Source organism: Orycteropus afer, unplaced genomic scaffold (assembly GCF_000298275.1).
Source record: "Orycteropus afer afer isolate SDZICR_OR568_19922 unplaced genomic scaffold, OryAfe1.0 scaffold00028, whole genome shotgun sequence".
NCBI classification, from domain to species: Eukaryota; Metazoa; Chordata; class Mammalia; order Tubulidentata; family Orycteropodidae; genus Orycteropus; species Orycteropus afer.
In genome coordinates, this window is record NW_006921615.1 from 5,337,983 (window position 1) to 5,364,803 (window position 26,821).

At 34.9% G+C, this 26,821-nt stretch overlaps 1 protein-coding gene across 1 annotated transcript in view; it reads right to left on the reverse strand.

The window, feature by feature from the left end:
* Positions 1-26,821, reverse strand: part of SMCHD1 (structural maintenance of chromosomes flexible hinge domain containing 1) — a 236,957-nt gene that overhangs the window by 8,891 nt on the left and 201,245 nt on the right. The window contains exons 38-44 of the mRNA XM_007935470.1: positions 18,088-18,214; positions 17,621-17,740; positions 16,456-16,541; positions 15,725-15,847; positions 11,979-12,169; positions 8,633-8,742; positions 6,978-7,048 (exon numbers count right to left, since the gene is read on the reverse strand). Of these exons, the coding sequence (XP_007933661.1) occupies positions 6,978-7,048; positions 8,633-8,742; positions 11,979-12,169; positions 15,725-15,847; positions 16,456-16,541; positions 17,621-17,740; positions 18,088-18,214 (828 nt within the window). The remainder of the gene's footprint in view (positions 1-6,977; positions 7,049-8,632; positions 8,743-11,978; positions 12,170-15,724; positions 15,848-16,455; positions 16,542-17,620; positions 17,741-18,087; positions 18,215-26,821) is intronic.

Below are 26,821 nucleotides of genomic sequence, written 5' to 3' on the forward strand. Positions count from 1 at the left end.
ACACAAAGGTTCAACTTCGCTGGTAACCAAAATCAAAAACCAAACTCACTGCCGTTGAGTCGAATCCGGCTCATAGCAACCCCTCCTTGGGTTTCCAAGGCAGTATCACTATGGAAGTAGATTGCCCAACCTTCCTTCCAAGGAGTGGCTAGTAGGTTTAAACCACCAGCCTTCTGGTTAGCAGTCAAATGCCTTAGGCACTATGCCACCAGAACTTCTTCTCATTGATAACCAGAGAAATGGAATTGAGATGAAATATTGTCACTACTCAAAATGTTAAAAAAACAAGAAACAATCAACTCAAACTCACTCAATGTTGGGAGAGCTGTGGAGAAATGAGTTTTCTTGTACTCATTTGCTCGGAGACTTCCTTTCCCAAAGGAAATCTGACAGTAAAGTATTTAAATGTTTAACATTTTGTGTAACTCAGTAATTCCACTTCTAATAATTTTCTAAAAAAATAATCTCAGATGTCAACAATGTACACTAATACAGTTTTAATGATGAAAACTAAGAAATGTGAATGCCTTAATAACTTATGTAAATAAATTATGGCTCACTCACACAGTAAAACAGAATGCTGACATTAAAAAATGATCAAAGATTATTGTAATTTAATAACATGTAAAAATACCTAATTCAATCTACACACGTCTATATCTATAGATACTATATATAGTCTCTGAATTATATAAATAACCTCTGATTAGACAGATAAAAGATGAAGTAAACTTTATTTTCTAAAAATACAAATATCATAATGGGACATGTAATAGAAAATTCATGACTAATATTTAAATTGTTCAATATAATCAAAGGGGGTCTGGTAGTGCAGTGCCTAAGGCATTTGACTGCTAACCAGAAGGTTGGTGGTTCAAACCCACCAGCCACTCTGCAGAAGATGGGGAATCTACTTCTGGAAAGGGGTATGTTATAGATGTTTTCTCATCAAAATGGACACTAAAAAAAAAAAAAAAACACAAAAACTAGTGTTTAAATACAGTAAGATTCCTATTTAAAGAACCTGTTGTGAATTCTTTGGTGAAATTAATCATTTAATAAAAATCTTTAATTTTGGTTAATTCCTTAGTTTTGGTTTGTATTTGTTTTTTTTTGAAAATGAACATAAAAACTAAATTCATGTACCTATTTATCAGGATTTAGGTAATAGTTTAAAGGACTTAATAACTTAATTAAGTAACAAACACTCAAATTTATAGGCTTGTCTATTCTCCTAACAGACAATACAGGGGGAGAGAGTTACAAGCTACTGGGAGAAATGATTCCTTTTTGTAACAATTCCGAAAATATTACTTTCAAGGAGAGTTTTTCAGTTCTCAAAGTATCCTTCAATCTGATTCTATTCACTAAACACTTTATTAGGACAAAAAGATCATGACAGCCTTTGCAAATGCAGTGAATGAACCACAGCTAGAGCTCTGGGAAGTACTCACTAAAAACTGCTGCTGTAAGGACAAGCTAGGGGAGGAATTAACCAGGGTTGAGGTAGTAAAAATAGCATGAGGAATTTAGAAAAAGGAAACAAATGAGACAACTAAAAACTGAAAATTGTTACTAAAGGATGTCATGTAAGTCTTTTCTTAGAAGAGCTTTAAAAAATAGTTAATTGGCAGAGTTACATATGACATCATTCAAGCACCCGGAAGCAAGAAAATCAATATGCCAATTATGAAGAAAAAATACTGTACCTGTTTTATTACGTATGCTCTTTAGCATTTCTTTTAACAGAAACAGAAGAACAAAACACTACTACTTTAACTTCAAGATAATTTATTTGTGTTGCAAACATTAGCAGTCTACAACTTCATCTTCAAATAGCTAAATTTAAATTTATCCTTATGAGTCGGGGCCGACTCGATGGCAAATAACAACAACAACAACAACTCATATACAGCTCAACTAAATCATCCGGACATTTTAACAAGTGTACTTTAGCCAAGTCTGAAGTTGAAAGTTTGACCCTTCTTGTTAACAATGTAATTCCAAACACATTTCTGATTTATAATATATTCTATCATTACTGAATATTATCTCATTTTCAATCCAAACCATTATTGTTTTATTCAATCAATATTTGTTTGTATTTACTACCTTCTCTGCTCTCCATTGCTGTTTCTTGGACCTTCAACTTGGAGTCTCTAAAAATTTGATTGTGGTAGATTATTAACAACTTCGGCTTATCTGAACATATCCTTATTATGGCTTCATCTTTAAAAGTTATTTTGCTGGATACAGAATTTTATCCTGACGTTTGTTTGATATAACGCCACTACCTTCTGGCTTCTATTATTGCTAGGACGTCAGCTGTCATCTGAATTGATGTTTAATGATTTTTCATGTTTTTTGATGTGTATACTGTCTTTGGTGTTCTGTAGTTTCACTGTGATGTGTCAACGTGTCCATTTCTTTTTAGTCTGTTTGGAATTAGTTGAACTTCTTGAAGCTATGGATTAATGTCTTTAATCAGTTCTAAAAGGTTTTTAATCATTCATTAACTCTGGGGATAGTGCCTCTGATCCTTTTCTTGCCTCATGGCACAATGATTAGACTTTTATTAGATTTTCTCTTTTTGTCCTCTAGGTCTTTTCACTTCTCTCTTATATTCTATCTCATTTTCTCTTTGGGTTGCAATACAGGTATTTTTTCTTACCAAGCATCCAATTTACTAATTCTCCCTTAAGGGATTAAACTTGCTCAGTGAGTATTTGTTTTATTTTTCACTTCTAGAAGCTCTATTTCATTTTCCCCCCAGTCTGCTTGCTTTGTTCTCATTTTCTACATTATTTCTTCAATCATATTAAATACACTTTTTAAATATTTGCTCTCGTTTATCAATATGGAAATTATTTCAGTCCTAATAAAAAGATGAATTCTTCCAGAGAGAATACAATTGTTTCAATCTCACACATAGTAAGTGTTCAAATATCTGATTAACTATAATTTTCCAATTATTACACCTTATTTAATTTTATCCTCAAAGTGAGTCCATGTTATCATAACATTTAATAAATATGACTTCTATTCCATAATTCAGGATATATAAAAATGTTAACTGCCATCAGAATGCATTTGCTTTCCATCCTCAACCTCTTTCTAGTATGATATACTATGGTTTACATGGAATTATTCACAAAGAACTATTCATGAAGATACCAAATACTGTTTTCCAATTATTGTGTAATTCTTAATAGTCTAATTTAGCTCTGCTAAAATTCTATTTTGTTGTCAGGTACCACTGAGTCTATTCCAACTCATAGTGACCCCATATGACAGAGTAAAACTGCCCATAAGTTTTTTTTTTGGGTAAAGTCTTCGTGGAAGCAGACTGTCAGGTGTTTCTCCTACAGAGTGGCTGGATGGGTTGGAATGGCCAACATTTTGGTTAGCAACCAAGGCTAACTTCAATAAGATATATTTATTACTTCTTAACTATCTCCAAAATTTTTGCTCTGACTGGTTACAGATCTGCCATGAATTAGTAGTATGACTTGGACAAATCTATCATTTATTTTGTGTTTAAAGTCTCTCATCTATAAAGTGAAACTAGATGATCTCTAAGGTCCCCATGATTATAGCATATACCATTTATAGATAATGGTTCATATTTTAAACTGGCTTGTTTTCTCTTACATAATTGTTAACAAGTATTTGTCCTCATTTTCAGTTATAATAATTTAGAGATCTGTATATTTTTCATACACGTTAATCACTTTGAGAATTCTAAGCCCCTAACACCATAAGCCACTCTCTGGAAGGAAGACTGGGCAATCTACTTCCATAAAGATTTACCACCTTGGAAACCCAAAGGGGGTTTCTATGAATTGGAATCGACTCAAATGGCAGTGAGTTTGGTTTCTGATTTGGTTTTAAACCATTTAATTATTCCACCTAATATTTAAAGCGTATTGCAGAATCCAAGACATTTAGGTCTTAGATTCAAAGACATCTTTCCCTTATTGAGATTTTACTATATACCAGGCTCTTTGCCAAGGGCTTTATATGCATTATTTCATCCAATCTTTATAGCAGCCGTCTGAAATAGTTGTTTTATTAGCTACATTTCATACAGATGGGGAAATTGAGGCTTAAGGAAATGACTTGTCTGAGGTCAGTAAATGGTATTGGAGACAGATGAACACAGGACTCATGATTCAAATATTACTATGCTATACCTCTGGTAGCACAGTGGCTAAGGCACTTGACTGCTAACCAGAAGGCTGACGGTTCAAACCCACCAGCCACTCCTCGGAAGGAAGGTTGGGCAATCCTACTTCCGTAGTGATACTGCCTCGGAAACCCAAGGAGGGGTCGCTATGAGTCGGGGCCGACTCGACGGCACATAACAACAACAACATACCTCAGAATGCTCCTTGGAAGCAAGAATGGCCAGACTTCGTCTCACCTATTTTGGTCATGTCGTAAGAAGGGCCCATTCCCTGGAGAAGGATGTCATGCTTGGTAGGGTGGAGGGTCAACAAAAGAGGGGGAGGCCTTCAACAAGATGGATTGACACGGTGGCTGCAATGATGGGCTCAAGTATAGCAAGGATTGTGGGGCTGGCGCGGGATCGGGCAGTGTTTCGTCTGCTGTGCATGGGGTTGCTATGAGTCGGAAACGACTCGACGGCACTTAACAACAACAACAAATACCTCATCTATTTAAAAATATATACATAGTGCATCAGAGAATTCCTCATATGTAACACTTAAGGGCGCTCTGGTAGCATAGTGCCTAAGGCATTTGACTGCTAGCCAGAAGGCTGGTGGTTCAAATCCACCAGCCACTCCTTGGAAGGAAGATTGGGCAATCTACTTCCATAGTGATATTACTTCGGAAACTCAAGGAGAGGTCGCTGTGAGTCGGGTCCGACTCGATGGCACATAACAACAACAACAATCATCCCTGCCTAAAGGAGAAAAAACATGATTATAATAAAACCACGAGAACTTCATAAAAGCAAATTAAGAAAATCCTTACTCAGATGGGAAAGAATTCTTCTGTCGTTTTCAAGACAGACTAATTCAAAATTAAGTCCTTGAAGTTTATACATTTTACAAGCCCTTTGGGTTACATTTTGTTTTTGTTCAGTTTTTTAGAAAATTTAAATTGCAGAGACTTATTTTTTAACTTAAACCTAGATACTAGATAACTGAAGATAAATATTCTTCAGAAAAGATTTCTTTTTTCTCTGAGTGTAACATAAAAAAACAAAAAATCCAAACCTATTGTCGTTGAGTTGATTCTGACTCAGTGACCCTACAAGACAGAGTAAAACTGCCCCTAAAGGTTCCTTAGACTAGAAATCCTTATGGAAGCAGATTGCCTCAACTTTCTCCTGCAGAGCAGCTAATGATTTCAAACCACTGACCTTTTTGGTTAGTACTGTGCAAACACAGAAGTGAAATTCTCAAAACATCCAAGAATATAAAACATACTCTTCCAATTTTTAAAAAAGTACATAAATTTATTTTTAAAAAGGCATCCTCTTATACTATCATTTTGTAACTTTTTAATGAAACAATGTATCATGTACACCTTCCTTGTTAAAACATATGAAGTCTATTACATTCTTTCTAACAGCTACATACTACTGTATTATAGGAATTACTATAACAGAGTTGTCCATCCCCAAATGATAGGCATTTAAACTCTTTCCAAAGTTTGCTATCATGAAATAACTCTTTAACATTCTAATGAATATTTTTATGCACAATTTGGTATATTTGTGGGGGTATGTCTGTAACATAAATTCTTTGAATACCGTGTGATGGTTTAAAAATGGCTGCAAATTCTTTGCTACTCCTGCCATGGGGAATGGAGAGTCTGCTACTACCTTCCACTCCCCACATGAGTCTGTGACGGTCAGATTTTGACCAATCAAATGTGGCTATGTATATTCTGAGACTGGGAATTAAAAACTGTGAAGCTTCTCCTTCACTACTTGGAACACTAATTCTTAGAACCCAAATGCCACACTGTTAGGAAGCCCAGGCAGTCATAAAGAGAGATCCACGTGAAGAAGATGAGAGGCCAACAGCCCCAGTTAAGTGCCTAGCCACCAGCAAGTACAGTAGTCAGTGTGAAGAGTAGAGATAAAGTATAAACTGATTAGTTTTAAAAAATAATTTAAAGGGCATATTTCTAACCTAGGACTTGTTGAGTTGGAAAATAAAACTATTTTTCATCTCTAGCCTCTTACACTGACAAAACGTTCTCAAACAAAAGAATCAGCTTCAGGGATAAGATCAACTTCCATGCACTGCCAGTATAATGTGGCCTTAGGACGAAAACCAAGTCAAGATGTCCCTTTGTTAAGATTCCAGAAAGATTTAAGGTACTGCATCTCCTACACCTTTGTAGAAAAAAAGGCTGCTAACAATCTTAATGGCATTAATCATGGTGGAAGAGAACAATAACTCCAGCAGATACCCCTACCTGAGTTTTTTGGCCACTTCCAGCTGAATTTTCACAAGGAAACCAGCACCAACAGCTGGCCGGGTAGTGAGGGATTCTGGAGCTTTCACCATCTCAGTACAATTAGCCAAGACCATTGGGAGAAACTCATAGAGTTGTGAGAAATGATTCACTGTTACTATTTAAAGCCACTAACTCTTAGAGTGTTTCCTATGTAGCAATAGATAATTGAAGCATTTCACTGACATTATCTGAGTATTCTTTTTTCCCAATACTGTCATCAATAGATATTAATTTCCAGTCTCAGACAATTCCATGGTCCAAAAATTCTGCTCATTTTCCAACTTGACTCATTCATTCAGATATCTTATCCTATTTGTTGCTTATTGATCTGTAGGATTGGTTTTGACAAGATTACTCAGTAATTTGTGTATGTATCACCATCAAGAAGAATGATTCCTATATAATGACTCTATATATTAAATTGAAAGACTATACATTAAAATTGTAGCTACAAAATAAAATAGAATTCACATACATACCTCTTTTCTGTAATGATTGGCAGCATCCAAATTATCCAAAATAATGGTATCTCCTAACAGCATACCAAATACTAAAAGAGGCAATAAATAAATTTTTAAAATCATTACATTGTCTTTAGTCATACTGAAATATAGCACTATAAATCTTTTTTCAAAAGAATGCTAACATTCATTACAATTTTCTAATACTTTCTCTAAGAGGAAAAAATAATAAATAGAATTAAACATTAATAAATCTATCGCTTACAAACTAAAAAAAAAAAAAAAAAAAGTAAGTTTTTGTTGTGTTGTTTTTAGGTGCCGTCAATTTGGCTTTGACTCATAATGACCCTATGTACAACAGACTACAACACTGCCTAGTCCTGGGTGAGCCTCAGAATCCTTGCTATATCTGAGCCCATCACTGCAGCCACTGTGTCAACCCATCTCATTGAGGACCTTCACCTTTTTTGTTGACCCTCCACTTCACCAAGCATGAATATCCTTTTCCAGGGAATGGTCCCTTTTGACAACATGACCAAAGCAGGTGAGATGGCATCTGGCCATTCTCACTTCCAAGGAGCATTCCAGCTGCATTTCCTCCAGGACAGATTTGCTCGTTCTGGCGGTCCATGGTACTTTCAGTATTCTTTGCCAACACCACAACTCAAAAGCATCAACTCTTCTCTGGTCTTCCTTATCGACTGCCCAGCTTTCACAATTCCCATTCTTCTCAATGTTAGTCATAATTTGTTATGATCCACACAATCAAATGTTTTTGCATAGTCAATAAAACACAAGTAAACATATCTTTCTGGTATTCTTTGCTTTCAGGCAAGATCCATCTGACATCAGCAATGATATCCCTCATTCTACATCCTCTTCTGAATCCAGCTTGCATTTCTGAAAGTTCTCTGTCAATATACTGCTGCAACTGGTTTTGAATTATCTTCAGCAAAATTTTACTTGCATGTGATATTAATGATATTGTTCGGTAATTTCCACATTATGTGGGATCAGCTTTCTTTGGAATGGGTACAAACATGGATCTCTTCCAGTTGGTCAGGAAGCTGTCTTCTAATAGAAATTTCTTGGCATACACGAGTGTGTGCCTCCAGTGTGGCATCCGTTTGTTTAAACATCTCAATGGCTATTCTGTCAATTCCTGGAACCTTGTTCTTTGCCAATTCCTTCAGTGCAGCTTCAACTTCTTCCTTCAATACCACTGGTTCTTGTTCATATACCAGCTCTTGAAATGGATGAACATCGACCAATTCTTTTTGGTGCAGTCACTCTCTGTATTCCTTCCACCTTCTCTTGATGTTTCCTGCACCATTCAATATTTTGCCCACAGAATCTTTCAATACTGCAACTTAAGCCTTGAATTTTTTCTTTAGTTCTTTCAGCTTGAGAAATGCTGAGTGTGTTCTTCCCTTTTGGTTTTCTAATTCCAGGTCTTTGCACATTTCACTATAATAACTGACTTTGTCTTCTTGTGAGCTGCTCTTTGAAATCTTCCATTCAGCTCTTTTATCTCGTCATTTCTTCCATTTGCTTTAGCTACTCTCCATTCAAGGGCAAGTTTCAGAGTCTCTTCTGACATCCATTTTTTGACATCAGTAATTGATAGATCTGGATCACAAACGTTAACATTTGTATACTATAATATCCTTTACCTGTTTCACAATGTTCTACATTATCTGGAAACGTTAACAAGTCTCGGGCAAAAATCGGATCTCCAATGGGTTTAAAATATAATTTTCCATTTCGTAAATGAGGTAGAGGCCTGAATAGAAAGAAAAAATTAAAGGTATTAAACCAAAAATATGTAGCTTTTTAATTTAAAAAATGTAATATGAAAATATGTGACTACATTGTGTATCATTTTGATCATATAATCAATTTCCCATCCATCACAGGTGAAACTCTTAAATGATCAGCTATTATGCTCTTAGAAATGAAAAACAGTATTTACCAATAAAATTATCAGTCTTGTTCTGATCTACACTACTACGCTTAATTAGCTTGTATAATCAATATAATACTATATATTTAATTATATATATATATATAAAATGCTGTATATTTAATTAATATAATTAATAAACTTACTGTAGTTTAGTCTGACAAGGAGAAAAGCAGCCTCTAAAGCTGGCTTCAAATGGGGATACCGATAGCCTAACTGCCTCATATGGAGCATGACTCTACACTGAGTAAGGGAAGGGGCAAAGCTCAAGGCTCAGTCACATGTGAGGGAGGAGTTAATTTTTCTGGCTCTCTCTCTCTCCTTCCTACCCAGGAAACAGAATGTGCAACTGAAGCTCAATGGAACTCAAGGGGTAGGAATTGAGGGTAGGTGTGTTAGGGTTTTTCCCTTCCTCATAGTATAGCTTTTCCTAAATCTTGAAAGTAGGAGCCCTAGCGGACTCTAGAAGCTAGTTAACTACATCCCACTTCTAAGAGGCAGAATACGCAGAAGGCTAATTTCAAGAGCAAATTTCAGCCTTAAATGCCACATTCATACTTTCCCTAAATCAAGGATTCTTAAACTGCTCTTCAGGGATTATAAAGATAAAAAGGCTCTCCTAGAGGGAAAGTTCTCATACAGAAAATATTACTCTCATCAACACAGTAATTAGGATCTACAGGATCTTCCACGCTGTTTAAATGGATCCTTCCTAGCAGCTGAGTAGGAGATTTAAGAATTAGATGGATTTCAATTCAAATTGTGGCTGTTTCTGCAATCTATTTTTAGATTACAAAATGTGATAATATGTTAATTTACTGATGCTATATGCTTTTAATATTAGTTCCCATGCTCCTTCAAATCCTCATTCCCACACAACTGTAGGCCTTGTAAAGCTCTGTCCAGGAACCTTAGACACAGATCTAAACCCTTACTCTGAATAAAGTTGCTCTGTATTCTGCTGACAATAATGACATCCTTACATCTACACGTGCTTGACAGCTTTAAGTTATTTTGAACTCTCATTATGCCTATTATTCTCACATCAGTTGTCAAGTTCTATGAATTTTCCTCTTTGTAAGAATTTTTTACAATTATAAATTGATTTCTTTATAATCCAGGGATTCCTAACTGGAGGTCCATGATCCCCATAAAATCTATGTAAAATTGTGTGTGTTTGTGTATATATATATTTTTCCCCCCTCCTATTATTTTATTGTGTTTTAGGTGGAAGTTTACACAGCTAATTAGATTCCCATTTAATAATTTTTATACAAATTGTTCCATAACACTTTTTACAATGTGTCAGTATTCTAATTACTTCCATTCTATTATTTTGTTTACACTGATCTAGCTTCCTTGCTCCTCCTTGCCTTCTCAGTGTTTGCTTTTGGATAAATGTTGATGGCTTGGTCTCAAAAAAGTTAATTGTTTAAAGGTGCACATTACTCATGGGTGATACTGTTTATTTTATAAGGCAATCTATTATTTGGCTGAAAGGTCACCTCTGAGAATGGCTTCAGTTCCAAGTTCAAAGGTCTTAGAGTGATCGTCTTGGGAGTTCCCCTAGTCTCTAACAGTCCTGTAAATTTGGCCTTTTTTAGGAATTTGAATTTTGTTTCTTTCTTTCATTCCATCCAGGACCTTCTATTGTGTTCCTGGACTGAATGATTAGCAGTAGTAGTCAGGCATTATTTAGTTCTTCTGGTCTCAGACTAAGAGAGCCAGTGGATTTGTGTGGGCTGTATATAACGTCTTGTGGACTAGTGTCTTCTTTGAGTCTTTGGTTTTCTTTATTCTCTTTTCTCCAGTCAAGTAGAGACTAACAGTTGTATCTTACAAGGCCGCTTGCAACTTTTTAAGACACCAGACGCCACTCATCAAATGAGGATGTAGAATGTTATCTTTGTGAACTATGTTATGCCAACTGACCAAGTCGTCCCCAGACTGACATTTTTGAGCTTTTTAAGAGAGAAAATGTACAACTTTTATCAGTCTTAAAAAAATCCCAGAAGCTCTTTTATTTAATTTTTCTTTATGTTTAACATCACTACCCTAGTTCAGGCTTTCATTTATCTCCAATCTAGTCCCATCATGTCCCTACTTCTAGTCTTTTCCTTTCTTCAAATCTACCTTACACAGAGCTGCCAGAATCTTTCTGATGCAAAGTATAAAAGGTTTAGTAATCCATATACAAGCTGATTCACAAATAAAAATGAACACTCAAATTCAGTATATTTAGTATGACATTCAAAACTCTTCCAAACTGTAAACTCATTTAGCATCCTTATCTTTCATAATTTTCTTACAAATCTTGTATTTGCTCCTGACAAACTAAAGTATCTCTTACTCTCCAAACATGTTTTATCACCTCTGTGCTTCTTCTCATACTATTTCTTTTATCTGGAATGACCTTAATCCCTTCTCTGATTCAAGCCAGCTATTACCTCTACCATGAAATTGTCCTTCTTCCTATCTTTCCTCCATTAACTTACCATTACTTATCATTATTCCCTCTTCAGTTACGAAAGCACTTCTTTCATTATCTTTTATAGGACTGGACACGTTTTAACTTGTTTACAGTTATTTACTTTCAAGCTGTTACTTCCTTCTTTGCATGTCAGGTTTCTTAAGTACAAAGTCAGCACTTACCTTGCATTCACAACTCTTAGCAAAGACACATAGCAAGGATCCAGTTAATACGTATGAACTAAATGTATTTTGTCATGCCCATATCATTATAATACAATTTAGTATTAGCAGTACTATTAGAATTATATGTTGCAAAGTCAAAGATTTGCTTTGGGCTTGTATGTTATATGCATGTATCTCATACACAAATAACTTTTAATTTGCAAACTAAACATGGCCAGCATATATGAGCAAATGCACTGAAATGTTAATATTAATGAAATATGTTCATTTATGATGAAGATAAAAATAATTAAAGTAATACAAATCACTTCTCAGATTACGCAGATGTATTTTTTAAGAGATATCCTTTTTAAACTTAAGGCTTTAATAAAAAATAGAAAAATAATGAATGTTTTCCTAACCTTTTCCAATCTGGAAGAGTCTTCTTATAAATAGAATCAAGGGGCAGCACCTGCTGACGACCTTGAGTTTCATCATAGATGCGGCGTGCAGCATCAGTAGTCAGGGTGACCACACAGTCCATGTCACTTGCCAGATGCCAAGAAATAACCATTGCAGCTCTATCATCTTCAATTTGTGCTAGGTGTGCAATCTGTAACCCATTTAAAAAAAAAAAAAGTAAAATATGTTACAAATAAATATACAAAAATTTGATATTAAGTATTTTAACAGCCCTAGTCTCCACAGTAAAACATTTTTCTGAAGCACTTAAATAAAAATAAATAAATAAACAAATAAAATCACAAGCTATAAAAACTTATAAGCTTGAACATATTCCATTGTAATATTGTTTATAAATTTTGGAAAAATTGCTTCAAAGACTACATTTTAATAAATTTCCAAATAAGCATGGAAAAGTATTTGGAATTTTACCATGTAAAATGAACATTTTTCTTATTTTAATATCTTTATATTTTGGATGTGACTTAATTGATAAAATACTCATAAAATATATTAAACAATATACAAATAAAATAATCAATGGTGTTTTCAAGATTCAAATGAACATAAATATAGTTCCACAGCATTCTAAGTAGATGTTTTATTCCAGTAATATAGTATTTCTTTCAGAAAACAAATCTAAATGTCATAAATAAGAATAGATTCTTCTGTTTTCACGTCTTTGCAGCTTAGGATAAATCATCACTCTCCTATTTAGAAATACTTGCCTTGAGTCATGGGAGCTCTGGTGGTGTAGTGCCTAACGAATTTGACTGCTAAGTGGAAGGCTGGCAGTTCAAACCCACTAGCCACTCCTCGGAAGAAGGTTGGGCAATCTACTTGCGTAGTGATACCAGCTTGGAAACCCAAGGAAGGGTCACTATGAGTCATATCTGACTCAACCACTGTGTGTTTGGGTTTTTTCTTTTTTTGCCTTCAGTCACAGGCATTCATGTTCAAAGTTTAACAAGGCTGGGATATTGTAGTCAATTTCAAAACCTCATTCATCATGCTGGCATGGTCATGTCTACTCTCACTTATTGGAACTGGTAGAAAAAATATGCCCTGGCAATGAAAACGTCATGTGTCAGCACTACAAACATCGTAATTTCTAACCTTGTATTCCAATTCTTCAGTAGTTTGATTAAGAAATCAGACATGATAACTAGTTCATGTAAATGAATATGAAAATAATGTTCTAGCCAATGCAGGAAAGATTAATAGAGGGAAAGCAAATTATATGTGACTCAGTGCTATGTGACTGCTAACCAGAAAGCTGACGGTTCAAACCCACCATCCACTCCTCGGAAGGAAGATTGGGCAATCTACTTCCATAGAGATATTGCCTTGGAAATCCAAGGAGGGGTCACTGTGAGCCGAGTTGACCCAATGGCAGTAAGTTGTTGTCGGTTTTTTTTTTTTTTTAAATAAGTACTATGAGAGGTATTTAGGAGCTCTGGTAGTGTAGTGCCTAAGGCACTTGACTGCTAACCAGAAGGCTGGCGGTTCAAACCCACCAGCCACTCCTTGGAAGGAAGATGAAGCAATCTACTTCTGTAGTGATACTGCCTCGGAAACCCAACGAGGGGTCACTATGAGTTGCATCCGACTCGATGGCAAATAACAACAACAACAACATGAGAGGTATTCATTTTGGAGCTGCTCACAAGCACCTTAAGTTCATAACTGGAGTAATTATTTCAAATGAAGGTAGGCTTGGAAGTCCTCACTAGAATTCTTAAAATTACATTTACTGCCTTAAAATTTCAGGTGATACAAGTATGTATAATAATGCTTTTTTAATCTAATCCTGAAATATGAACTCACGTTTTGTTTTTACTTATACTGTAGCTACAATGTTTTGCTTTGGCTACATTTCTAACTTGCTGAGTCTACATCAGCCATTTTCACAGACGTCACTAATTTTTCCTCATTTGGGGACAGGTAAAGAATAGCACTTGGGTTGGGGAAGATGGGATTTCAAGGTATTTGGAATAATGGAGAAAATAATTAAAGTATCCAACTGAAATGCAGTATTCATGATATTAAAATGAAATGTACTGTAAAGTTTGGGGAAAATCTCCTCCCATCCCTCATTATATTCCAGGATTTCTCCAATTTTAAAATAAATGTCACAAAGAAATTTTTAAAGGAAGCCAGGAAGAAGATTAAGAATGACTTGGAGGAAATAGAAAAGTTTTTTTGTTTTTTTTTTTCCAGGTTAGGGAAGGCTTACGCTTCTAAAGGGGCAGAGGAGAGACTACATAAAATGAGATTTCAATCATTCATCTAGATTTTCAAGTTATGGAATGAGAATTACTTGGACTTTTCTTTAATATATCTTTTCTGCTAACTCTTTTTTGGTATTCTGGTACAAAGTCTTAGACATCAAGCAAGAATTGTATACTGGATGAACCACTGAAATGTGATCTTAGTGTTAGTATCTGAAATCAGATTATCTAGAAATATCTACATGTTTTGAATCACAAGACTACTTCTTTGGTTCTGAGGAATAGTATTTTATAACATTATATGTTAGTATCTTGTCTTCCAATTCATTTTTAATTTTTCAATTTACAGATTTTCAGTTTGGAAATAATGTTACATGGCTTTGGTTATAAACACTTCTACAATTTTAGAAGGGCCCCCTATTTTGTGTGGGGCTGCCTATGAAATCAAAGAGCAGTATAAGAACTTTGGAATCTAAGAGACCTTCATTTACAACTAAGCTGTACATCAGACTAACTATAGTAACAAGTTATTTAAGTTCTTTAAACTTCCGTTTCCTCATCTATAAACTAGAAGTACTATAAATGTTGATGGAGTGGTTGTGGAAGTAGGATGAGGTACATATACAATAAACCATAGTGATTAAGAACACAGACTAGCAGTCAGAGTGCCGAGCTTTGATGGCTCTGATGCTTGCTAACTGTATAATTCTGAACAAGTTGCTTAATCTCCCTGAATGTTAGTTTCAATTTCCTCATCTTTACAATGGGGATAAAAGCAGAAAACCGAGAAGCATATTAGATGGAAAAGTTTAACAAATTAAGCACATGTACATATACCTCAAACCTTACACCATTAAAAACTGAAGGTGTCAGGAAAAAAGGAGAATATGATAAGCGATGTAGAAGGAACAACTAAAACCTAGCTAAAGAATTTACTAATAGTTGCAAATAGATATTCAAATATAAAGTCAAATGGTTATAACTGAATAATATCAGGATAAAAATATAACTCATGTTACAAAAGGCAAAATCAAAACTGGAAAGGACAAAAGACAAGAAGGAAGAATGGCACTCTTTCCCTTAGCAGAAATATATATAAAGTTATTTATTTTATTTTTCACAAAGTTCTAGGAGTATCCCAGAATTGCCTAATAACATTAGACTTAAAATTCAGAAAAATTTTGACCGTTCTCTTCTGTTGCCTCACTTAAGGTGAGCTACCTATAAAGGTGCTGGCAAGCTATAAAGTAATACAATAAGAAAGCCTCTCTAAGTGGACAAGCCCTGAATTAACTCATATTAACTTTTGCCATAGTCATTGATGGTAACAGGAATTATGGAATTAATCATGCATTTCAGAGTAAGTCCAGCCAAAAAGACACTTTAATATGATGGCATTTTCTAACAATGCAGGATTTACACAAATAAAACAACATAACAAGATATACTGTCTCTTGAAAAGCTTAAACACAAACCTTTCCCAAAACATCTGCACTGCCTTTGGTGTAGTTTGGAAGAGTACATGATCTTCTAGGTTTTTTCTTCAGCTCTTCCTGTTCTGTTATTTTTCTTTTCAAAAGTGCTTCTATATGTGTCATCTGTAATTTATAAAGAAAAATTAACTATAAGGTCAATTTGTCTTGCATTAGGCAGCCCATGACGGGAGAAAAATCTGTAAATTAGGAAACTCAAGAACATAAAGTTAATAATAAGGTAGACATTATTTAAAAAAAAAACAAAAACTACTGTTATAGTAACATAAAGCTTCCACCTCACTGAAATTTTTATCTTAGTTAAGAAATATTATCTATAATGTGATTTTTCTTTGAAACCCAAGTTAGACATTTAAAGAATGTTCAGTTAAAGTCTACACTGTTTTTTGTTTCATTCCCTTTATGTTCTTTGTCACCAAATAATACCAGCTATAACTTTTGCAGCTTCTTCAAAGCATTATTTAAGTTATAGTATTAACTGTATTTATTAGTGTCATTATATTAAAAATACAAACAGCAATTTTTTTTTGTAAAAAGTAATTTATCATTTTGCTAGCACTTTTACTGTCTAGTAAGTGACTAGACTATAATACAGTCTTTGTACCCAAAACCAATAATGCCCATAATTTCAAATAAAACATGAACTGTAAAAACAATTTACTGACTTGAATTTAATACAGAAAAAATTTCTTAGGTACACTTGCAAACTATACCTGTTGTGTTGTAGGAATGTCAATATTATGTGTTTTTAGTTCATTCCGAAGCTGAGCCTCTTTTAATTTTGCTTCTTCAACTTGGCCTAAAAAACAAAATAAAAAACAAAAAACAACTATCAATTTCTGATAGCAAATATTTAATTTTTATTCTCTTTCAATGCTTGATGCGAAAATAATAGACTATTTTAGAATTTCAAAATTAAACTAAAAATCTAACATTAAGGTACAATTCTAATATACAATTCTAATATACAAAAGCTTCTTGGGGGGAATATTATATTGCAATCTCAGTTGTCTTGGATAAATCATTTAATCTTAAACCACACAATTATATATAGATACACACGTAATTGCATTAGATTGTTCTCAGAACAAACTAATATTTTATAAAAACAATTTTTAATGTTATTCAAATGGTATCTCATTATACTATTTAATTCCTACTGTCCTCTAAGATGTTCTCAACATTGGAGAGATACACAACAGTGAAGACTATATGTTGGCGAAATGACTAAAATTTTTGCTGTGTAATTAACACAAAGTAAACAAAAACAACAAATGAAGAGATGATAGAGCATAATTCAGCAAATGCTGAGTGTTAACTGAATACAAACATTATTAAAAACTGCAGCAAAACATTATGTATGTTCACTCAAGAATAAGTTACTTAATTCAGTACTAGTGGATGCTGATTTGGACACCTCCACGGCATGACATATTGCATTATATTTTAAATAAAATGCACTCATTCCATGACCCACAATAAAATTAAATTACACATCATTCCCTCTGTAATATTTTCATTCAGTTGCTTTACCCAGAATCGGGACTTAGATATAAGTATCATCATTGCTATGCTGAAAGAATTTAAAAACCTAAGTATTCCTTAGAGATGCAAAATTATAACTATCAGAAAACCTCAAATTCTGGTTGGTAAAGCAGGATAACAATTTATTTAAGATGAAAGAATATGTCATCTTTAAAACTGACAAACCAGGAATAATATAAAACCATTATATTATACCTTTCTGCAGTGTTCTGTAAATAGTTTGGAGTCTAGGGAAAGTAAACAAAGAACAATTTCTAAATCTCTGTTAGTATCAACTTTCTGCCTCACCATTCAACACAATCTTTTATTGCTTCTGAATATAAAATGACTTACATTTCATTTCATCAAGTAGCTGTTTGCTGGCTTCAAATAAACTTCTGTACATAATAATAGACTTAGATAATTGGTCTTTCTCTTTTGTAAGTGCTGCCATTTGTTGCTGCTTCTTAACATCTAAGAAAAAATACAGAAAATTAAAACATTTTAAAAATTGTGACTTTCCCAAAATACATAACATGATTAGCTAAACCACCATGTTAACAGAAAATAAAACAAAGTTATCTAAAGTAAAATAACTACTGCCATCAAGTCAAATCCAACTCTAAGCAACCCTTTAGGGCAGAGTAAAACTGGCCATAGGGTTTCCAAGACTAAATCTTTACAGAAGCAGACTGCCTCATCTTTCCCCCATGTAGTGGCTGGTGGGTTTGAACCACTGACCTTGTTGTTAGTAGCCAAATGCCTTAACCACTGCCCAACCAAGTAACAGAATATAAAAATCTATTTGTCTAAAAACTTACCATTGTAAAACATAAATGGTAGGATATATGGTTCTAATTTTCTTGATAAAGCTGGTAGCTGAGGCTCAAATATAATAAAATATTCAGTACTATCTCTTCCAGGACTATTTTCTGCCAGCACTAGACTCTGTACAAATAAAACATTTAAAAAGATATTTTCCAATGTAAAAAATGTTACATATCTCACTGAACTCTCTATTCAAATAAATGATAAGTTTAAAGGCAAAAGTCACTGACCCTCAAAAGATTCATTAAACGTTCATTAAAGCATCCATCCCCACTATAACCTGAGATACAAAACTTTCAATTTACCTTTTGTTACTGTTTTGAATGCCAAATATTCTGATCAATAAACAGCTTGTACAAAAATGATATATAATGGAAAATTACTAGAAAAAGTATCTTGTCCTTAGAATCAGAAATATTAATGGTAACTTATATCTACTAAAGCCAGAAAATTTTCTAATTCTCATCCTTTAAGTTGAAGCAGTATGAAACAGCTGATGATGTATAGGTTATAATACTAATCACAAACAAATGCCCAAAGCCCACTGCTGAGTTTAAGTTACACCTGTTGCCATGGAAGCAGACCCACCAAGTCCCTGGTGACAGAGCAAGAGGTCCTGAAAGGCTCTAAAAATCAGTTTTAAAGGAACTGTATTTCCTTCATTAACACACACAAAAACTTTTTATATACTTTAGCTTAAGATCAAAACATATAACTAGTAAACAATATAAACATAAATACTTACATCCCAAATGATTTTATTCACAGTTTTACTGGAAGGAATAGATCTTAGCTATTTTGTTTTTTAGATTAATGATACAACTTACAAATAAGAAGGTAAAATCAAAAGTTCTAAATCAACAGCACACTATAAAATAATTAATAAATTATAGCTACAATTTTTCCCAAAGAAAACAGAATAAAAGCTCCCATTTAACCAATTCCTAATCCCATTTAGTCTCTAAAAAGGATTTTCAATGTATTTATATGAATGTAAATAAACACATATAAAATATTGTATTTTAAAAATACAGCCTCTATACTTTAGAAACTTGCTTTTAGCATCCAATCTGATTGACTGATCAGTCTGTGAATATAGTTAGCAATTTGAAATATTTATGCATGACACAGTAATATCCACTCACTGAGTAAATAAAATTTAGGTTGTTATAATTTTTAAAAACAATTATTTATAATATAGTAAAGAAAATATCTTTGAATGCTTCTTTATAAATGGTGTTTTCAGCAATGGATAATGAGAAATATAATGACTAGTTAAAAGTTTATTTTAATAGGTAGTATCAAATTTCCTTTCAGAAGCTGTATCAATCTATCCTCTCATCAGCAGTGTATCAAAGTGTCCTATTCCCTTGATGCTGGCCAAGACTTAATATTAATTATGTATTATTTTCTAAACAGATGAACTAAAAACCAGCAAGTCATTATTATTTTAACCAGCATTTCTCTAATTGGTACTGAGGTCATGCTTATTATGCTTATTGGTCAATTGTACTTGCTCTTCTATTAACTGTCTACTCATTACTGACTAGCAGGACATTCTTTAGGTTTGAAAAATATGATCAACATACTAAACCTCTATTACATGTATTACAGTATTTCTCCCAAATCTATCACCTTTAAAAAAGTACCTCTTTTTTTAAATTATAGAATCATATAATAAATCTCTATGATCAGTCACTCAGTGTCAACAATTACCAACACACTGTCACTGTTTATTCAATTCTGTTTATAGCACATAAAGTTTTAACTTTTAATGTAGTTCAATAAAAGTCTTTTTCCTTGTGTCTTGTTTAAGAAGGTCTTTCCTACTCCAAAGTTTTATAATTTTTAATCCCTGCAAACACTGGCTGTGTTCTGGGCCAGTGTTTGTCCTAAACTTCCTTAATGTTAAGAATCACCTAATTGCTTGCTGAAAATCAAATCCAGAGCCCAATACCAATACATAGGGCAGACACCAAGTAGGATTCAGAAATTTTAGGCTTATTCAGTGTGATAGCAGGGACCTCTAGTGGTTAAAAGCAACTCATACGGATAACATAGAGCTCAGAGTCTATATACAGCTGCTGAGGAATAACTTAAGTCACAGTCTTAACCTCAGAAATGTGTATAGAAGGGTTAGCAGTTTCAAATGCCAAGAAGATAAATACATAAATTAGGCCAGGTATATTCTTCCAAGAGAAACCCATTTTGCACTTAAAAACCTATCTCCTTTGTGCTCTGTACCACCCCCCAACATATGACTTTCATTAGCTAATTTTTATTGTTGTTGTTGATGTTATGTGCCATTGAGTTGGACCTGACTCATAGCAACCTCTCCTTGGGTTTCTGAGGTAGTATCACTATGGAAGTAGATTGCCCCATCTTCCTTCTGTGGAGTGGCTGGTGGGTTTGAACCACCAGCCTTCTAATTAGCAGTCAAGTACAAGAAAATTTCACTCTCCATTATAAGAAATATAAAACAAATGTGAATATAAGTGGCATTTTGTTCAGTTGTTTATTCATTTTGACATTACCCTTAATGTCAAAAGATGAGAGGGAATAACATGGAGGTGGCTACTGGAAGATAAGGCATCATCTGACAGGAACAGTCCCTGCTCAGTCCCCCCACACTGATGCCCTGAAGAGAATCTTGGCCCTTGCCAGAACATTAGATTTTCCCCAAATATCAGAAATACAGATTTTTACATAAAAACTCCAAAACTTTAAATGTTGGAAAACGAATTAAAATGAAAATCTTGCACTGGTTGGTTATTCATAGACAAACTAACAAGTTTGCAGGCAAGTGCAGCCACAGGCTCCCAGTGTGCAACCAAACATAATGAAAGCCATGTGATGTGAGCACTTGTTGTTGTTGTTGTTTTTAAGTGCCGTCGAGTCGTTTCCGACTCATAGCGACCCCATGCACAGCAGAACGAAACACTGCCCGATCCCGCGCCAGCCCCACAATCCCTGCCATACTTGAGCCCGTCATCGCAGCCACTGTATCAATCCATCTCCTTGAAGGCCTCCCCCTCCTTCGTCGACCCTCCATCCTACCAAGCATGACATCCTTCTCCAGGGAATGGTCCCTTCTTACAACATGACCAAAATAGGTGAGACGAAGTCTGGCCATTCTTGCTTCCAAGGAGCATTCTGGCTGCACTTCCTCCAGGACACATCTGTTAGTTCTTTTAGCAGTCCACGGTACTTTCAGCATTCTTTGCCAGCACCACAACTCAAAAGCATCAACTCTTCTTTGGTCTTCCTTATTCACTGCCCAGCTCTCACATGCATACCAGGTGATTGGAAATATCATGGCTTGTGTCAAGCGCACCTTAGTCCTCAAGGAGATATCCTTGCTCCTCAGCACTTGAAACAGTTCCTTCGCAGTTGACTTTCCCAATGCTACACGTTGTCTAATGTCCTGACTGCTGCTTCCGTTGGCATCGATTGTAGAACCAAGCAATGTGAATTCCTTGACAACCTCAATTTTCTCTCCATTTATTGTGATGCTGCTCATTGGTCCAGTTGTGAGGATTTTTGTTTTCTTTATGTTGAGATGTAATCCATACTGCAGACTGTATTCTTCAACCTTCATCAGTAGGTGCCTTAAGTCATCCTCACTTTCAGCAAGCAAAGTTGTATCGTCTGCATATCTCAGGTTGTTAATGATTCTTCCTCCAATCCTGATGCCACGTTTTTCTTCATATAGTCCAGCTTCTCGGATTATTTGCTCAGCATATAGATTGAATAAGTGTGGAGACAGAATACAACCCTGACGCACTCCCTTCTTGATGTGAGCACTAGGTCAGATATAAAGATAAACCATGCCAATAACAACAAAAAAAGGGCAATTTCAACTTTGTTGATGAATAAGAGTTACTCAATAACTGATACTAAGAAATGAACAAAAAAATTTACTTCAAATGAATTTGAAGAACAAAAAGCCAAAATAAAATCTGGACAAAAATTAAAAACATAAAGAATATTAAAAGTAGCACTGTAAATATAATCCTACCTCCAATATAAACAAAGCTAAAAAGATAAAAAATAATCTCAGTAGTATGTATTTCTACAAAAGGTATTAATAACTTTAATATGTAATTAAGAAAATGATGAATATTTAAAAAAACAGTCAATAGACAAAATTATAAAGATCAAAACACAAGAAAATGTTCAATCTTTCTGGTAAACAAGAAAACATTTATTAAAGCACAGGAAAGTTGGTTAGGATGTTAAAAACCATTAATATCCAATATTAGTGATATGAGGACGGACAAATTACTTCTGGTAGGAATACGAACTGAATGGCAGTTGGCAATAATGATCAAAATCAATTATATTAGCAATTTCTTAAGGAAATAAACAGATCTATGCAAAGAATGTTTATCTTGTTGTTGTTATAAGCCGTCGAGTCAGACCCGACTCATAGGGATCCCTCCTTGGGTTTCCGAGGCAGTATCACTAAGGAAGTAGATTGCCTAACCTTCCTTTCAAGGAGTGGTTGGTAGGTTTGAACCACCAGCCTTCTGGTTAGTAGTCAAGTTATAGAGAAGGTTAATGGAAGTACTGTTGATAGAAACAAGCTTTGAAAATAAACTAAATTTTCACTAAGAATTGATCAAACAAATTGTAACCATTAATACAACGATGTAGGCTTATTTACTAAAAGAAATACAAGATATGTTAAACAAGAGAAACTGTTTTTAAAAGTACAGTTTTATTATTAATGAAATTTCATAGACACAACATACATAATCATATATACACAGGATATACATGCAGTATTACTACTTTATTTTTGTGTTTTTTTAGTGTTCCCTCCCCTCCCCTCCCCTCATATCCCTGAGTAACTGACAAAGAAAATTTCTTCCCATATATAAACCTTTCCTTGACTTTTTAAATAGTGAACTAATATAATATTTGTTCTTCTGTGATTGACTTATTTCACTCAGCATAATGTCCTCCAAGTTTATCTATGTTATTCAGTATTTTATAGACTCTACATTTTTCTTTAGTGTTGTATAATATTCCATTATGTGTATGCACCATGGGTTGGTTATCCGTTTTTCTGATAGACACCTAGGTTGTTTCCATCTTTTTGCTATTGTAAATAGTGCTGTGATGAACACGGGTGTGTATTTATGTGTTCTTGCCCTGGCTCTCAGTTCTTTAGGTACCTAGTAATGGGACTGCTGGGTCAGATGGTATTTCTAATTCCAACTTTTAAAGGAATTGCCATACTGCTTTCCACAGCGGTTATATTATTTGACACTCCCCTCAGCAGTGTATGAGAGTTCCAATCTCTCCACATCTCTGTCAGCCTTTGTTATTTTCTGATTTGATGAAGTTTGCAATTAGTGCTGGGGTGAGATGGTATCTCATTGTTATTTTGATTTGCATCTCTCCAACAGTAGCTAATGATAGTCAACATTTCTTCAAGTGTTTGTTGGCCGCCTGAATCTCTTCTTTGGTGAAGTGTCTATTCATGTCTTCTGCCCATTCTTAAATTGGACTATTTGTCTTTCTGTTGTTGAGGTGCTGGAGTTTTCTATAAATTCTAGAGATAAGTCCCTTGTCAGATATGTCATTGACGAATATTTTTTCCCAATCTGTAGGTTCTCTTTTCACTCTTTTGAAGAAGTCTTTGGAAGCACATAAAAATTTAATTTTTAGAAGATCCCATTCATCTTGTTTATCTTCTGCTATTTGTGCATTTGGTGTTATGCTTGACAGTCTATTTATACCATAAATAAGGTCCCCTAAACTTGCCCCAATTTTTCCTTGAGGAATTTTATAATTTTAGGTTTCACATTTAAGTTTTTGATCCATCTGGAGTTTATTTTTTAAAACACATTTTATTGAAATACAATTTCTGTATAGTGAAATACACAAAACTAAAGTGACATGAGTCAATGCATTTTTTTTTTTTGCAGTGTCCCTCCCCTCCCACCACTGGTAACCAACAAAGAAAGTTTCCTTCCAGATGTAAACCATTCCTTGACTTTTTACAATAATGAACTAGTACTACATTTGTCCTGTAATTGACTTATTTCACTCAGCATAATGTATAATTTTCTGTGCTGAGCTCATTTTATTTATGAATCATGTTATCACTTCCTTCATTGCTATTATTACAGTATTTGCTAAATATTTGTGCTGGCCCTCTTTTTTACTTTGATGTGAAGGTTTATCATTTTTCTTTGAGGTTATCCTGTGATTTATAATTTTCTTCCCAAGTCTGTTCTGTCTTGCAGTTGTCTTGACTTCCCTACCATTCAGAAGTTCTTTAACTATACAATTTTTTCCTTCTATTTAGTTTGTAGCTAACCTCATTTGTCAATTGATGTGTCTGGTTCCCTGTTTACAATCTTGTAGGCTTATTTACTTTGGATACTTCTATAACTGGGTTGGTTTCTGGGTTATGCCATCAAGTATGTTAATGATTGGCTGTTGTTTGCTGTCCAAAGGACTCCCTTTAGCATCTGCAGGGTAGTAAATTACCTGGTATGGCTTTTCTAGCCATAAGTCTTTGTAAACTCCCGGTGGAATTTGCTGTGAGTGACTGAGGAGCACCTGATTGTTAAAGTTACCCACCTGGGGTTATTTCTGTTGCGGGTGGCACAAAGCAAAGTTCTGGGAAGTTTGCGCTCTCTCTCAGGTGCTTAGAGTTCTGATGCTATGATTGGCTAGTTTGGCCACCTTGCCAGGCTCCAAAGGAGGCCTCCTAGAGGCAGAAGGAGTCTTTCTGACTGCTGGCTGAGAAGGACGTGCTGCTGAAAGAAACGCGCTCCTGAGAGACATGAGCTGCTGAGAAAAAGATGCAAGAGACCTGCATTGCTGAGAGAGACACCGAGAGACACACACTGCTGGAAGAGAGACTGTTGGCTGAGAGATGGCAGGATGAGAGAGGCTGAACATTTTTCCTGAACTTGAATTGTAGCCTGGTGCTTCCCTATTAAACCCCATAATCTGTGAGTTCTGTGTGGCCACTGCAGCAAATTACTGAACCCAGAAGAGTGGGTACTTTGGGAGGAACAGGTGGTGTCAGGGCTGGAGGGAGGCAGCATGTCTGGCCTTGCAAGAATACACCTTGGGCTACTGATGGTGATTCTGTCTTCCTCTTGTGGGGTTAGAAGAGGTCAGAAGATGCGGCCTCCCAGCCTCTTTAGCATCATCTCTTGTAAGGTTGGTCTGGTTTTAACAAATTCCTTTTATTTCTGCTTAACTGGAAATGTTCTAATTTCACCATCATATTTGAGGGACAATTTTGCTGGATATGTAAGTCTTGGTTGGAAATTTTTCTCCTTCAAAGGTTTTATATATATCATACCCAATTGTCTTCTCACCTGCATGGTTTCTTGTGAGAAATTTGAGCTTAGTCTTATTGAATGCCCCTTGGAGGTAACTTTTCATTTTCCCTGCGCTACTTTCAGGATTCTTTCTTTGTCTTTGGTTTTGGTGAGTTTGCCAATGATATGTCTTGGTGACTTTCTTCTGGGGTCTATCTTGTTTGGGGTTCACTGGACTTCTTGAATGGATATATTCTCATCTTTCATCATACCAGGAATATTCTCTTCCAATAAGTCTTCAACAATTTCCTCTGTAGTTTTATTTGTCTCTTCCTCTTCTAGAATTCAATTACATGTAGGTTATTCCTTTTGATGGTATCTCACATGAACCTTAGGCTTTCTTCATTTTATTTTGATCTTTTTTCTGATTGGTACTTTTTCAAAGAAGTATTGAGACATTTGTCTTCAATCTCAATAATTCTGTCTTCCATTGATTCAGTTCTACTCCTTTGCCCATTTAATGTGTTACCTATTTCTGAAAATTCCATATTAATCTTCTGGATTTTGATCTGTAGATTTGTATCATTTCTAATTTTTCATTTATTTTGTCATTTTCTTCTTGTATTGTCTTTTGAAATTGTTCTAGGGTTTTGTCTGAGTTTTCCTTAATTTTGTTGTCAGTGTTTTCCTTGAATCCACTTCTGCATACTTCCTTTCAGAGCTCTCTGGGCTCCAGGATTATTTTCTGCATCTCTGTCAACAGGTTTCTCTTTTCTTTGTTGAAGTGGGTCTGTGTAACTTGTCTGCCTATTCTACCATCTTACTGGAAGTCCCTCTATCTCTGGAGTTCATTGCTGTGTATGGTATGAAGTATGCATCTTGTTTCATTTTTCTTCAAATGGATATCCAGTTTTACCAGCACCATTTGTTAAAGACACCATCTCATCCCCATTTAATGGATTTCAGCCCTTTGTCAAAGATCAGCTGACAACAGGTCGATGGATCTATTTGTGGGTTCTCTATTCTATTCCACTGGTCTACGTGTCTGCCATTGTACCAATCAAGGCTGTTTCGACTACTGTGGGTGTATAGCATGTTTTGAGATCTGGGAGTGTGAGACCTCCTACTTTGTTCTTCTTCAATAGTGCTTTGCTTATCCAAGGTGTCTTTCCTTTACATATAAAGTTAGTGATGCTCAGTCTCTTGGGTTTTCTATGTATAGGATCATATCATCAGCAAATAGGGATAGTTTGACTTTTTCCTTAACAATGTGGATGATTTCCCTTTCTTGCCTTATTGCCCTGGCTGTTGTTGTTGTTATGTGCCGTCAAGTCGACCCCGACTCATAGCGACCCCTCCTTGGGTTTCCGAGGCAGTATCACTACGGAAGTAGGATTGCCCAACCTTCCTTCCGAGGAGTGGCTGGTGGGTTTGA